A 16,744-nucleotide genomic window follows, 5' to 3' on the forward strand; every position below is an offset into this window, starting at 1 on the left:
TTATAAGTAGTAAGACAATATAATGTTAACTCCAGGCAAATTGGAATGGTTAATTATTGAAGGTCGTGGCCAAATTCTTCCCCAATTTTCCCAGATGTGGTCATCCACTTAGTTTATTGCATCCATGAGATTATTTTTGTGCATACGAGTTTAGACAACTATATTGCACAATTCGTTTTATACAAACATACAATATTACAATGAAGACAAATTAAATAAGCAAATAAAAAAATATATCTTATCCTTCATTCTCAGTAACCTGTCGCAGGTTATGCAGCAAGTATAGCTGATCAGCAGTCTTTACATGTGAAAAAAAAATTGGATTACACACAATTTACAATTACATTTGTGTATTTTTTTATTGATTTGAACATAAATATTTATTGACAATTGAAAACAAAGGCCAGTTAAGAACATTTTATTTGTTCTTTAAAGAGCCATCTGTTTGAAAACTATTTTTCATAAAATTCATGGCCGTTTGTTATTGCTGAATAATAAGACTTTTTTTTCTAAGTTAATTTTACAAATGGCACATGAAAATGGTTTTCATTTCTTGCATTGTGTCAGTTAAAAGATTAATTGTGTGATTTTCTTCTCTAATAATCTCACTCCAGGCAAGACATTAATCTTGAAACTGTATAATATTATATGTTCACAGGAATTTTTGAATTCAAGCTTATTGAAATTTAGTTTTTATTTGTAAATCATGTGTAACTAGACACTTGAATCATTGCAGGTACTTTTTAAAACTTAACCTGTTGGGTTAATTTGGTTAACACTGTCACATAACAACATTTTCTTTATCATAGTGGAATAACCATGTATTTAGTTTCCAAACAAGTTTACTTTTTTGCTGAATTTTAAACTGTGGAAGTTAAAAAAAGGGGGGGAATAAATTTGTTAAAATATACAATACGGTTGAGTTGTAAGATGGTTATCAGCAAATATAATTACTACATTTTATATTCATAACTGACCAATTTTCATCATAAATGGAACACCATTCTGTTAGATATTATTATGTCAATATTTTCAATTATCTTATCAAACAATAAATTGCTTCTTAGTTCAGTTATTTTTAGAATTTTTTATTTATCCTCTCATTTTTATGCTTCTTGTCTGCGTAAGAGTAAGTGCTAGTCAGATGCCTGCAAGCAATTTAAAAGGCCATGTAAAATCTCTTCAAGTAGTTCCACAAAATTCTCACAGAGCGCATTGTCGTAACTTTCAATCATAGAGGAGTACCTTTCGCCACTGTGCCTGAAACAGCCACCAATCATCTTGTGTGAAGCCGGAATTACAATATAGCCCATATTGTTCATCCGTCGCCCATCCATCATCCATACGTCCATCAGCTGCCAAGCGATTTACAACACTGTTCAACTGTCATAATATTTTTCATAATACTTGCTGCCAACTCTTGAGAAAACTCTAATTTTGGGGAAAATTTCTTATGTATAATTAGATTAGTTTGACAGTCATGAAAGCTATGCACTTAGATATATATATATAATTAGACATAATAATTTTACACTGGTGTTTATTTCAACATTTTCTTAGTTATTATACATAATTAATTACATTTATGTGAATCGGAAAATTGTTATTACTAAACACAGCCTTTAAAATGTGTTTGAACATAATTTAAAAAATAATTATGTAAGCATCATAAGAATTAAACTAACTTTAAAAACTTCTAATATAATAAAATTTCATAAGCAACACCCTTGCAGACATTTGGTGATTATATTTTCATCTGTTCATCTGTCAAAAGTATGAAAGTACCAAGTTTTTCACAAACGGACAGATTTTTTCGGGCCGTATGATTGGCTGCAGATCACATGATTGACAGACGGAGGTGATGGACTATTGTTATTTCGACTTGACCTGCAAGAGATAAAACTGTGCACATATAGTTTACCTCCCAACCACAATCTTGACATACTTTTATTTGGCTAGCTGCAAGGTTATCTCAAAAAAAGCATGTCTTGCCAACATCTGCCACTGGTAAAGTCCTGTCACGGGTAGTTCAACCCTTTTTTTTTATAATAATATTTAATGGGTGCCAATGAAATTGAAGAAAACTACATTAATGGACAAGTGAATTATAAAAGTATATTTCCACCTGAACTTAACTGTTTTGAAAATAAATCATTATTAGTGGACATAAGCAACTATAAATTTATGTTTATGAGGATGAACTTATCCCAAAAGAACGCAATCATTCCCAATGGGAAACCTGCTGCCAGGTGCGGAAACCTAACCCATTGCAAAAGAAACGATTCAGACAATATAACAAAATATTATATTAGTTTTTAAGCTTCTTTGTTACAAGTTAATATAATTATAAGTAATGTGTAAGGTTAAATAATTTTTATTTGAACATAGAAATGGGAACCACCCTTCTCCTAACCCACCTATCCATTTTGAGATGATGTGCATGGGCCTGCCTGCCACAGACAATCGGCACAACACTGTCTTTGTTATCCAAGCATCTTAAACTTCCTGTACAATTTACACAAAATGTCACCTGTTAGGTGTGTGAGTACTATAACATGAAAATTTGTGCGCTGCACTATGTGTAACCACCACATTGCATATTTCCTTCCGGGAACCACAGCTGTCTAAGTGAAAACAACAATACGGGTTAGGTTTCCAAATAAGGATTAAATGCTAAGGAAGTTAAATTACTGAATATATCAATATAGTAATAAATTAAGTTGTTTTTTTTAAATGATAATTATCTGTTACATAATAATAAAGAGTGTTTGGAATACAGTGAATTGTTTCCAAATTCATAGAAAAATGTTACATTTAGTCATCTATAATGTCTGATATGACCATCACTTTAGTGAATTATTACAGTATCAAATAGGTAAGTAAATATGTAACGGTGTCCATTTTCTTGATATTTTCTAAAAAAAAAAAAAAAAGAGTACAAGGAGACAATTTTCTAAATAAACTTGAATTAACAAAATTATTACTCACTTCAGAACTGCTAAGGATATCAATTGATCAATGAATAATGATTAATTAACATAAATATTACTCACTGTGGAGATAATAACACCATAAAATGATGTATTAAGATTTTCAGTAGTACCTCAACTATAGAATGGAAACAATTCTAACTACAAATTATACACGTTTTAAAAAGTAAATCAACTTGGATAAATTTTACTCTCAACACATTTATCATATTACTTAGTATTACTCAGAAAAACCATTTATACAATTTCATAACAATATATAACACCATGTGGTTTTTTGGCTTTTGTTTCTTTTTCAAGTATTTAAGAATCCTAACCTTTTGTATTTATTAAAAATTAGATTAAAATATAAATTAATTAATAAAAATGAATTAAAATTATTAGTCCAAAATAACAGTTACGGATAACAATATTAATTGATCAATTAACAATAAACAATAAATATTACTCACTGTTGAAATACTCATGCTATAAAGAAAATTTGTTTAGTAAATATCAAAGCTAGGATTGATTATACTAAATTAGTTCTTACTTTAATTTTATATTATGTATAGGTTAGATGTAATCGAGCATTGTTCTAGACTGATTTTGTAGTTTTGCAAATATCACCTTATCTTATCATTGAGTTATTATAGTGCAACAGACTTTGCCAATAGTCTATACAGACATATTGCAATGTACTATTCATAGGCATGGATAATGTTCTTCTGTTGAATGAATGAACGACAACATGTCCGCCACTCCACAACGCAAAAACTAAATGGCACAGACCTACAACACAGTAATTTTTTAAGTTATAACCATATTGCCACAAAGTGAAAATAAAAACAATATTTTTAAAGTAGCATATTATTAGTTGAACTTAAGATATTTAAATGCTCGTAGGCTCATAATTATAATACGGGTTGTGATTTAGTTAATCAAATAATGACCCCGTCAAACTAAAGCGTGAAAAGCATAATACCAGCAAAAAAATATTTAGTTATCCAGCTAAAATTTACTCATATAACACTGTTTAACAATACTGGTTTACACAAGTAATTAAAATAATGTGTACTCAAAAGAACACAATTTTTTTTTTGCAAGTATGGCCCGTGGCAAGGTGCACAACAATATGCTCAAACCCTGTGGTGTGGCCCTCTGCCCAAATACTTCCTTACTAGATGCCAGCAAGGCGGAATGGCGTGAGCCGCAGGCGGGTCCCTATCGCCGCGACCTGCTTATCTCTGCAGCATGGCAGGGTTTAACCCGAGCCGCACGCCACCACGTAGACCCCGTTCAAGGGAACAGAGCCTGACAAGTTCTCTGCACCGTCCGCAACTTATTTATTCTCTGTCCGAGTGTCAGAAATAGTTTCACAACGATGTTTAATGAAAACGTTTATTAAAATTTGGCCTTGAAATTTTACTCCCATCGTGCCCAAAGAAGTTTCACTTCAATAAAATGCCCCTTCCCCTTTCACAACCTCCCCGAGCAAAAATCTTGATCCACACCAGCGCTCACTAAACCTGACAGCCTGGAGATTGGTGTGGAAATCCTCCCTCAAGAAGTGACAGTTTTTTCTTTCTTTCTTTTTTGTTTATTTGTTTGAGTCCCTGAGCATGCAACTCTATTGAGTGCCACCTAGGGACCCTTTGCAGTTTGATAGGGAGTACCTGGCCCACAGGACCTTTACCCCTGCCTAGGTGACCCAACAGTAATGCAAGATGGAGGAGATAAGCACTGGGTCTCCCCCTCCCCTCCTCACTCCCCTGCTGCTTCTTGCGAGGGGCGAGTGTGGTGACAAAGTTGTCGCTTTGGCAGCACTCTTCAGCTTGCTTTTTTCTGTGAATGTTTATGCGGAGTCCGAAAAACTTGAAATTTGACTTTTTTCTCTCAGTTCTTTTTAGAGTTGTTCCAGACATTGCACAGATGTTTGATTGGTATCAAACAATTCTTCACAGCTTCATCTGTTTCTCATTTGTATTAGCCTTCGTGTAACAAATATGTGTGCTGCGAAAGGAGCAATATTCCAAAACACTGCACTTGTTTGAATTGAAAATTGGTTACAATTAACTTCAAATTGTTGAGCATTCTCAAATATCACAGAAATAAATATTAAAAATTCAATTATTCCATGATGATTTGTGTGTATCATGGTCAAAATGGTAAATTAGCATCTTTTTTAAAGCATTGAGTATTTCCATATAAGACTGCACATTGGTGTTAAACAGGGGGTTACAGTTTAATTATTTTATGTTAGAATTATTGCACTTGTGACAATATCGTGGTGCAAAATAAGGTTGTGTACATGCATAGTTAGAAGCTCAGACTTGTGTCTCCCCTGGGTTCTTTATTAAAAAGCCTTACATTATCCCAATTAAATCTCAAATATCTCAATTATATGAAAGTGAAAAAGTACAAAATTTCATACAGGCAACTAAAATGACTTAATAAAACTCTGTACAAAATTTTATTAACATCCGCCAAAAAAAATTTTAAGTAGCTTACACCCTTAACTCAACTTACCTTACAATCAAGCAGGGTTACACCTGAGCTGATTGATATTTTTAACCAGATTTTTAATGTGGGTAACTACTTGCTTGAGGTTATGTTTTCTGAACAGGTAGAGCCAACATTTACTCCGAATGAGTCAGGAGCAATTGCTCCCCTTCCACCTAAAAAACTTCTTGCTTCCTTATAACCACCTAAAACTTTTTTTTTTTTTTTTTTTTTTAAAGGATAGCAAAAAATGATCTACTCCAGGCTGCACATAACCTTTGAAATTGGTTCAATTTTTTATATAAAAATGTATTATTTTATATTTTTTAGTGTTCCTGCACTACATTTTTTTTTTTTTACTCTAGAGCCACTATAAAAAAAATCAGTTAAAACCATAGTTTTCATAATGACTTTTAAAGATGTCAGAAATGTGTTAAAATAGATTTTAAATGCTATTATTTTTTAAATTTCAATACTTCCAAAACCCTCCAACCCCTGCCTCCCTCTCCTCCATCCCAAAAAATTACAACCTAGGTCTGCCTTTGGATTGAGTTAACCTGGTAAGGTTTTCGAAAGTGCCTTACAAGAGCCTGTATAAATTTGGTGTAGTTTATTTTGTCGTTATTACAAAATACAAGTCAAAGAGAGTACTTACTTATGTGTTGCTAATTACTTTGTTGAAGGTTTGGAAGTTTCAACTCCATGCAGAGTAGCTCCAGCCAATCAGCAGGCAGTTACAGTTCCGATAGCATCAAGAAACGTTACCAAGACACAGCTTTTGTCATCTTCAGGGTGAATAGTTTTTATTACTACGTAAAGTTGTACAATAACATTGTATTTGCATCAAATTTGTGTATAATTATTTACTTTTTTAGTAATACAGCTGAATTTGTATTGTTGCTATTTAGCAGTAGTAAATATATTATTCCATTTTCTTTATTATATTAATTTTTAAGGTTGTATACATTAAAAGGTCCAAATAAACCACATTTTTGTAGATACCCTGTCAGAGAAACTTACAGCTAGGGACTATATTTTCTGGTGAATTGTGATGAAACAGAAATAACACTAAATTCATTTTCTAATATCATATAAAACCAAAATGAAAGTTCAAACACCATATAGTACCAAAATATATATGAAATCAAGCAGCATTTAAACAGATCTTTACTCAGACAACAAAATAAAATATTTCAATATACAAAATTAAATTGTGTTTTAGCATGAAGTTTGCCTAAAATTTTTCGACCAAAAGGTTTGGAAAAATTAATTTTACATTTGTGTAACTATATATCCCTTCCTAACTACTTTTACGTAGCTTTCAGAGAAATACTACCTATTGTAGCCGTATCCATGGTGCAACTTTAGGAAAAATTTGACGTGATAACATCTTCTAAATATATGAACGCCGGCTGCACGCACGAAAAAGCATGACTCATTGTCCCGTTCCGCCTGAGCCGAGCGTGCAAGCGAGAGCGCGGAACAAGCGATAGAGAGGCACGATCGGCCTAACTGTTTTGTCAATGTTTATAAAGTGAAGTGAAAAGTTGATGTGGTTTCCATTATTTATTACAACAATTACGGCAAGAAAGGTAATTAATTCTTGCATTTTAAGAATTTGATTGCGATATAATCTCATATATTTGTTCTTTGATTATTAAAAAAAAGTAGCATAGGTCGGCGAGTGCAGTAATAATAGGTTATGTTACAATTTTGACTAAAAAATTATTATCTCATATAAATGATAGTACAAAAAGTCAATTGCTTTTATTTAGTGTTCAATGAAAAAAATGATTGTACGTAGCTATTAATGTAAGATTAAAAATTAATGTTTAACCTCACACATGTCATAACAATGTGTCTAAAATGACAAGTTGAACCGGCCAACCACCGTGCGAGAAAATCTTCTATAATATCAAACAGGTTAAGGCGGGCTTTTTAAAAGCAGCCATTTAAAAAATTTGATTTATTTGTTCAATTTTGTCATTTAAAATTAACAATATATTGACATTGATTTGATTTAAGTTTATTTCTATAACTAATTGTTCGTGATTATATTTAAACAAATTATTTAAATTAAATTTGCAAAAACTGTAAATAATATTTTAAAATTAAAAAGTATGCAATTTTTCATCAATGTTTTCTTATAATGTTATCACGTAAAATTATCGTCTGTAAACCAACTTTACTGACAACCCCTTTTTTAAAGTGATTTTTACGTTGGACTGTTTATTTTTTATATATTTTTTTGTTTCATGGTCCATAGACCTCAAAACCTACGTCAACACAAAAGTGTGTGTGTGTATACACACATACTACATACATACACACACACATACAGAGGGCGTACGGTGTTGCTGTGAATTTATCGATATTAAATAGTGGGCGCCACCACGTGAGTGGGCACGTGGACCCGGCTTGATACTCTTACTCAGGACGTTACGTGGCCCGTGTGCGGCGAGATATTTGGCCCTCTGGATATTAAACGCGCCGCTCTCGACCCTGCCTAAGCCCGCTCTCAGCGTCGGGCACGCTTCTAACACGCAGTGGGCTCTCAGGGCGTCCCACACACCGCCGACCAGGTTAGGGTCCCACGTGGTCCCCCCCGAACACAAAGACACGTAACATAGTTAATTAGTTTACGTACTCACGATTTATTTCCGTACACGTTCCTTCACTGGTACAACTGGTAAAAAATGCCCGGGGCACGAATGGGCTTAGATGAAGAGGCTGACCACACACGTGGTCGCCTCAAGGCAGCGACACGACCGCCCTCGGCTGGCGGGAGAGAACGACTGGGGTGAGATCATAGTTTGCAGGTGGCAACATGGCGCCCCTTCGCGCCGAACACAATGACCGTTACACACTCTGCGATTCCGTGCCCCGGCGAAAGTTAAGTAAATAGTAGATTACATTTAATAATTATATAGAAATTACTGGTAATTTAAAATACATTAATTATTACGTAGTTATTAAGAATTATGCTAAAACATTTCTACCCTCGTTCAAGTCCATGCCTGTTCGGGTCCGCCCGGGCAACGTCTATAGTTTTATATTTAATTGTAATATTTAAATTGGAGAAACACATGATTCAACTACAACAAGACACTGGGGCAAAAGAATAAAAGAAAAAGGGTTACAATGTGAATTAATATATTTAGGGGTGCGGCGCACTGCATCTAAGCGCCCTCTTGCTGGGCTGGAAACACACGCACACACGCACGCACGAGCGGGAGGTTTGAAATGAGACGGTGGTTGGGCGGTGTCATATCGGGCTCAAAGGGGCCGCAGGCCCGGACGACGTCAATACATATATACATACATACATACATACATATATGTGTATATATATTTACATATCACAATTTTGTGGACACTATAACTGTCATAATTTCTCACAAATCACTTTCAAACTGATACAAAAATTCTAGGCCGAGTTCGTTAAGGGGCAATATCCGACCAAAGGAGTAGAAATGGGGAAAATTGTTTAAAAAAAAAAAAAATTGCTGTAACTCCTATAATATGGAAAATATCACATCCGATTGAACGTATTATAACTCATAGGAGTAATACCAAAATCTTTTGTCTGAATAAGTTTTTGATATGACCAACCATAGTTGCAAGGGGTTAAATCAAGGGTTGGAAGACAAAAAAAACTCATAACTCACTTCGTAGGCACAATATTGAATTTGTACATATTGTGTATTTATATTAGAATTTTTATCTAAATAAAACTTTTGTCTGAAACAAATTTTGATTAGACGAACCACTGCTGCAAGGGGTTAAAACAATTAAGGGGTAGAATTTAAAAAAAAATCATAACTCCCTAAAGTAGGTACACTACCAATCGGATCAGATTGTTTATAAATCTTATAACTTTTATCTAAATCTTTTGTGTGAAACAATTTTTGATAATATAAACAAATGTTGCTGGGGGTTAAAAAATTAAGGGGTATAATTTAAAAATATCATAATTTATGTACCATGTAATTTGTTAAATCCATTCGGTTTTATTGTAAAACCTTAAATTTTTATCTAAAACTGTTGTCTGGAATAATTTTTTATACAACCAACAATTACTGCAACGTGTAGAATAGACAAGGGCTGTAAGACATAAAAAAACACTACCTCCCTTCGTAGGTACAACATCAAATTCGTTCGGATATTTTGTAAATCTATAATTTTATCTAAAAATTTGGCCTGAAAAATTTTTTGATTAGACGAACCATTGCTGCATGGGGTTGAAAAAATAGGTGGTAGAATTTTAAAGAAATCGTAACTCTCTTAGTAGGTACACTATCAAATCCATTCAAATTGTTTTGTAAATCTTATAATTTTACCTAAAACTTTTGTCTGAAACAATTTTTGATAATACAAACCATTACTGCAAGGGGTGGAAATAACAAGGGTAGAAAGACAAAATGTTGTTACCTTTTTTTTAATAGATATACTATCAAATCCATTATAATTTATTTTAGAATGCCTAAACTTTATCTAAAACCCTTGGCTGAAACAATTTTTGATTAAAAAATTATGTATTACCGTGAAAACAGGGGCTGAAATTTTAAATCAAATTTGTGGAAATTTACTAATAACCATCTTAATGTTTCCAGTAAAACTTTGTCCAAAAAAAATTTATATGATTACGTGTTAGTGAAAGGGATGAAAAATAGTGTTTGAAGATCAAAAATAATTGAATTACTACATTCAAAATATTTTCACTGCATGAAATAGGACAAAATGTAAAATTGATCTTTTTTGAATATTGGCTAACATATACATAGTATGTTATGTAGGCTGCATTAAGTTCTTAAAATGTTCCAAGAGTTTATAGAAGTTTCCAAAATATTTCCAGAAGAAATAGGTACTTCAAAATCTAACTATGCCTGTAGGCTGTGCCAAAAGGGATTTTTTTTTTATTCCTGTTATTGGTAGGTTTTTTAAATATGCATATATTTTCTGATTTTTTTATTGTTTTGAGAAAATCTGCCCTAACCATAGTTTCTAAAAATGATTTAATTTTAATCCTCTGATATTACTCTTAGTAATATAAAATTTTATAGTGCCGTCAGCTATCTATATAGCTGCATGCCAATTGCCTGACTTTATTTCTAGGAAGGTTAGCTATATTGTTAAATGGAATAAAGAAAGTTGGCAAGTGAGAACACTTACAATAAACTTGTTTTGGTCATATAGTTACTGTGGTATCTTACTAGTTTCAGTAAACAAGCAAGCTACATATTTCATGAGGTTAATTTGAAATGAGAATAATTTTTGTGAGTTTTATGGGAGCAGGTACTTTATTATCAATGCACCACAAGATGTTGATCCATAATCATAACATGATTTTATAGGATATATAGTAATTGTAAATACACACATACAAAGAATACAAATGTAAAATATATAGCATGGGTTTCAGCAATATTTGGTCTCCCCTACTGGCTGAGGTGGACAAAGTAATTTAGTATTTTCACAATTTTCTATGTAACAGGGGCTTGGAGATTGGAGATCCTATCTTTTATTCACTGTGAATTGTTTAGTCAAACAGGTGACCACATTGGATCCCAGAAAGTTGGTTGTTACATTAATACCTCTCCTTCCCTTTATTTTTCACCACGAAAAGTTTCTTGCTGGTCACGTCACACTAAAATTTGGAAGCATAAGCGATAAAATGTAGGGAAATAGTGGTTAGGATGCTTCTACTGGGAAGACTGAGACCAATTTTCAGCAGCACTTTTTTTAATGACAAAGCAAATTATCACGCAATCTTTAACCAAGTGCCTTTAATTTATTAATAAGTTGTTATCATAGAACAATAAATAGTAGTTTTCTTTACACACAAGCTTAGTGGTGAAATTCATTAGCATTAGTTATAACTTAAAAGCTCCGAACCTGCAGATGGAATATCTCTAAAAGAATATGATTAACATTCAAAGTAAGAAATATGTAATGATGAAATCAATAAAGGTAGGTACAGAAGCATTAATGAATGGAACGAGTTAGTCATGGAAGCTGTTTGTGGCGTGTGACCACAGGATCAGCAGCAGACAACGGTGGCACACGAACCAGAAGCTAGGAGTAGCTTCCTGACCCTGGGCAGCAACCGACGCAGCTACGAGTACGCCAACTACGGCAACACCCCGGTTCTTGTCCGACACTCCCAGCCCAGTGCTCACAAACTGCAGGACGCCCAAGTATGCCTGCTGTCATGACTACTGCTTGATCACCTTGGGGCTGTACAAATATATTTCCGCTAGCCTTGCAGCAAAACCTTTCCTGTGGCGGAGCATTTTAATGGTGCACTTTCTACGAAACTTGTGGGACTGTGTGTTGGGTCAGATCACGCAGAAATGAAGCATGCTCGAAATGCTTCTTCTAGTTTCTCAGCTCTCGAAGTTTGCTGGATATGAAATGTGGCGTTGTGATTGGGAACTGTGGTAAGTGGCTCATCCTAGTAATTATTTTTGGTGTTTTTATGACTTGGGTATTGCATGTTTTCCTATTGTAAACACAAGACAGTTTGTTTCAGCTTTCTTTTCTTTTGCTAAGTGACTGCTGTTTGGGTGTCTGGGCCTTGCCATTACTTAGACTTTGTAGCAAATGCATGCATCTGCTTTAATTTCCATTACTTCATGTAAGTTAATTTGGTTGTGCTTTAATTATTTCCAAGATGGTGTTATTAACCCATTTGCATCTACAAGCGTACTAGTACGCAGCTGTTTTTCTGGCCGATAACACCATAGGCGTACTGGTACGCAAAATGGCTAATCTGCCCGAAAAACTTGAAAAAATCCCTTTAGAATGAAAATAACCCCTCAGAGTAGCTATTATTGTTATAACAAAGGTATATTATCATGAAACTTAAACTATTTTTAAAAATTTATTTAAAGAATAAAAATATAATGAAAATAGAAAATAACTGTAATAATAGTAATATATAAAAAAGTTTATGGATTCCATGGTATGTCTAACATTAAAGTGAGTGGATGCAAATGGGTTAACTTTAGTACTAACAGTAATCAACTAATAATAAATTTTTTTAACAAATATAAGTTCTGCATACTGATATATGTTGTCTTTTTTTTTACAAGATGATCATTTATGCAATTTTTTTCCCCCACTATTCCTATAAGAATTTTCCCAAAATTTTGCAGCATTCATAATAATAATATTTAAAGTTTTGAGTTACAGAAAAAAGTTTTCTGGTTAAATTTAACCCAAAGGATTGAAGATCCCCCCCCCCCCCCCCCTGTAAATATCAGTCAGTTAAAGCAGTAATAATACTTCAGGGAAAATATCCAAATAATTACTAATTTGCTCATTGAGAATTTAAACAAACTAAGAACATTTAAAAGAAAATTAAATATTTCAAGTTAAACAATGTTATATAACTAATTAAGTGTAACGTAAAAAGGGAATTTTTTCTTGTAAAGCCAATAAACTGATTGAATGACATAATTGATTCAAAATTTATTAACAGTTAATTTAGCTGTTACAAGCAAAGCTCTTAATTTCTTTTGAACCTAACACATGCTTGAACAGATGCTCAGTGCAATCAAACTAATACTACTAAAAAATCTATTGCTTGAATTAAAATTAGATAGCAAATTTTTTGGGCTCCCCATGATTCTGTACACAAAAATATTTTTCACTTTTCCTTTTACAAGAAAGATAGTGGTTTCAATTTTTTTTGTAGTAGGTTAGATAGTTTGCAGCTATTGGTCCAGCATGTGTGTTTGGTACCAACTTCAACTTGGTTATATATACCTCACCAAATAATGCAATTATTATTATAATTAATATAAATGTAAATTGCATAATTTGAGTTACAAATTACAGACATGCACTGATGTAACAGTCTCTCATGATGCATGCAGCTTGTCCACTAGTTTTCTTATCTCGAATCATGCCACACATGCTATTATTTATTTATGCTGTTTCATTACTAAGGACAGTTTTCACGTGCTTATGCATCAATCAGTCCCTATATCTGCGTATCTAGGATGGGTACCTATCAGTACCTATATATGTGTTTCTAGGGTGGGCACCTATCAGTATCTATTATTTGAGTTTCTACAATGGGCACCAGTATCTACAGTTGAGTTTCTAGAAGTAGGTGCACCAAACGTGAAAAAATTCACTGTGATCAGTCATTTTAATCTTGAAAGATAATGCTGCTAACTTAATTCTTCAAAAGATTGAATTTTGCTTCCTAATTTAGGTAAAATTTACATTAAACATAGATTCGTTGATGCAATAATATGGCCAATATTTCCAATGTGATAACACTTAATGTGATTTGATTAAAAACTTTACTCACATTTTTACAATTCATTATTACAGAATATAATTATTTGCTTTTAAACGAATAATCACTTAATGCATATACAGACAAAATTTCACAAGCAATGATATAATCCTGTATGTATATTTAGGTCATTTAAGAACCATATTTAATTAGATCAGGGCATCACCAGAAGTACTTTATTTTAAAATATTTAATTATTAACAGAACATATAAACCATGCAAAAGCCACACAAAACATTTTTCAATCATATGTTCTTAAGTGAAATTAAGGTTTATGCATTACAAGAGTATTTTAATTGGCTTGCCATCCAGACAAAAGCTGGGCTACTGTTCTCTGGGTATAAATACATTTTATGTTAGAATAATATTTACAAAGTTCATGAGAGTATTATTTAAAAGATGATGTGCGTTGAGACCTGTATTGCTCATAAGTGTAAAAAAAATAAGTGTTTTCAACAAGGTCACATTTTTGAATATGAAAAATAAAACTTCACATTTGATTGTATTTACTATATTAAAATATATCATGAAAAAGTTTTAACATCATTGTCACACAAATCCTTTTTACAGCATAAAATTAGCTATTTGTCATAAGTGTTTCCACTAAATAAATACATTAAAAAATTTTTTTTTATAAATTTTTAATGGTATTAGCACAAGTCTAGTATAAACACTATTGAGATAGCCATGTGGTAAGACAAGAGTTCTATGCCTCTATTGTTTGTGAATCTGTGTATTTAAGTAGCTGCGTAGGTAAGAATGTGACTTTTCTCTTGAACTGGCAAATCAGTTTCAGATTTTACCACTTTTACTGAATCACGCATGGATATATTTGATTACAAATTGGAGAGTTCCACAATTCCATAGTCGTTTGACAAATACTTTATGCACGTACAATAACGATATAATTTATAGATTAATTTCTAATTTTAACAAATTTGACATTTCATTTTAACATACTTTTAATAACCTTTTGAGGGCGTACGGTGTTGTGGTGAATTTATCGATATTAAATAGTGGGCGCCACCACGTGAGTGGGCACGTGGACCCGGCTTGATACTCTTACTCAGGGCGTTACGTGGCCCGTGTGCGGCGAGATATTTGGCCCTCTGGATATTAAACGCGCCGCTCTCGACCCTGACTAAGCCCGCTCTCAGCGTCGGGCACGCTTCTAACACGCAGTGGGCTCTCAGGGCGTCCCACACGCCGCCGACCAGGTTGGAGTCCCACTTGGTCCCCCGAACACAAAGACACGTAACACAGTTAATTAGTTTATGTACTCACGATTTATTTCCGTACACGTTCTTTCACTGGTACAACAGGTAAAATGCCCGGGGCACGAATCGGTTTAGATGAAGAGGCGGACCACGCACGTGGCCGCCCCAAGTCGTTGCGTATTACGATGGTGATATTAAAAACTCCGAGGAGTTACTATTAATTATTCAAACAGTCTCTCCGACCGAGAGAGGCCCCGAGGATGAAAGAAAGAGATTCGAATAAATTAAACTATGGAATTAAGACTCAGTGACTCAACGGTGATGTCCTCGGGGTGTCGGCAGAGACGTCCGCTCTCGGCCGGCTGTAGAAGGAGACTGGGATGAGATCATGGTTTGCAGGTGGCAACATGGCGCCCCTTCGCGCCGAACACAATGACCGTTACACACTCTGCGATTCCGTGCCCCGGCGAAAGTTAAGTAAATAGTAAATTACATTAATAATTATATAGAAATTACTGGTAATTTAAAATACATTAATGTTTACGTAGTTATTAAGAATTATACTAAAACATTTCTACCCTCGTTCAAGTCCGTGCCTGTTCAGGTCCGCCCGGGCAACGTCTATAGTTTTATATTTAATTGTAATGTTTAAATTGGAGAAACACATGATTCAACTGCAACAAGACACTGGGGCAAAAGAATAAAAGAAAAAGGGTTACAATGTGAATTAATATATTTAGGGGTGCGGCGCACTGCGTCTAAGCGCCCTCTTGCTGTAGTTCGTGGCGCGCAGTTTGAATCGCACACGGCTACGTACGTTACGACACAAATGCCGGGTAGGGAAGGTATTGGGAAAGGGAACGGAGGATGAGCAGGCTCGTGGGGCAAAGCCCCGGCTGACGTCAATTGCCCCCCTCTCGAATAGCCTGTCATGCCGACGTTTCCTTTCGTGCCCGGTGGGCGTGCTCGCTCCTGGTGTGCGCGCTGTCTTCCCACGTCCCTATCGCACAGCATCTGGGTTCTCGCGCGGGCACGCGGGCTCGCAGCTGGTACCGTGGCGCCGGGATCGGTGTCTCCGACGCGGGATCTCCCGCCGCCCCCTGCGCCATCTCGTCCTCCGGCGGCTCCTCCACTGTCACACTAAACGTAGCGTCCGCCAGAGAGAAGTGTAGCGGCCACAGCGGCTCGTCTGGTGATGCCGGTCTAACCTCCTCTCCCTCTGGCTCCCATACGAGTGGTTGGGGCTCTGGTTGGTCTGATGTTCCGGCCGTGTCACTGAGGAATCCCCTGAAGGGTGAGGCCCCGTCTCCCGAATACTCAAACAGCCGCCTTGGTCGGGTAGTCGTCGTTGTCGCGGGTGTCCCCTGTCCCGCCTCTACCTCCGGGAAGCCCCTGAACCCGTCCCCATCCGCGTCCGTTGGTATGGACGTGACCGGTTGTGCTGCCTCTCCGCCGCCCGTCACGTTCTCCGTCTCTTCCCGCCGCTCCGTCGTCCGCCACGTTCTCCGTCTCCCCGTCGTCCGTCACGTTCTCCGCCTCTTCCCGCCGCTCCGCCGCTCCGTCGTCCGCCACGTTCTCCGTCTCCCCGTCGTCCGTCACGTTCTCCGCCTCTTCCCGCCGCTCCGCCGCTCCGTCGTCCATCACGTTCTCCGTCTCTTCCCGCCGCTCCGCCGCTCCGTCGTCCGCCACGTTCTCCGTCTCCCCGTCGTCCGTCACATTCTCCGTCTCCCCGTCTTCTCGCCCCG

General features: G+C 35.6%; 1 protein-coding gene across 1 annotated transcript in view; it reads right to left on the reverse strand.

Annotated features, from left to right (window-relative positions):
• Window positions 1–1,127: 1,127 nt before the first annotated feature.
• LOC134545085 (autophagy protein 5) overlaps window positions 1,128–16,744 on the reverse strand; it is a 47,208-nt gene continuing 31,591 nt past the window's right edge. The window contains exon 7 of the mRNA XM_063388550.1: window positions 1,128–1,260. Coding sequence (XP_063244620.1) covers window positions 1,232–1,260 — 29 coding nt within the window. The 3' untranslated portion in view covers window positions 1,128–1,231. The remainder of the gene's footprint in view (window positions 1,261–16,744) is intronic.

This window comes from Bacillus rossius, chromosome 1 (assembly GCF_032445375.1).
Source record: "Bacillus rossius redtenbacheri isolate Brsri chromosome 1, Brsri_v3, whole genome shotgun sequence".
Classification (NCBI taxonomy): Eukaryota; Metazoa; Arthropoda; class Insecta; order Phasmatodea; family Bacillidae; genus Bacillus; species Bacillus rossius.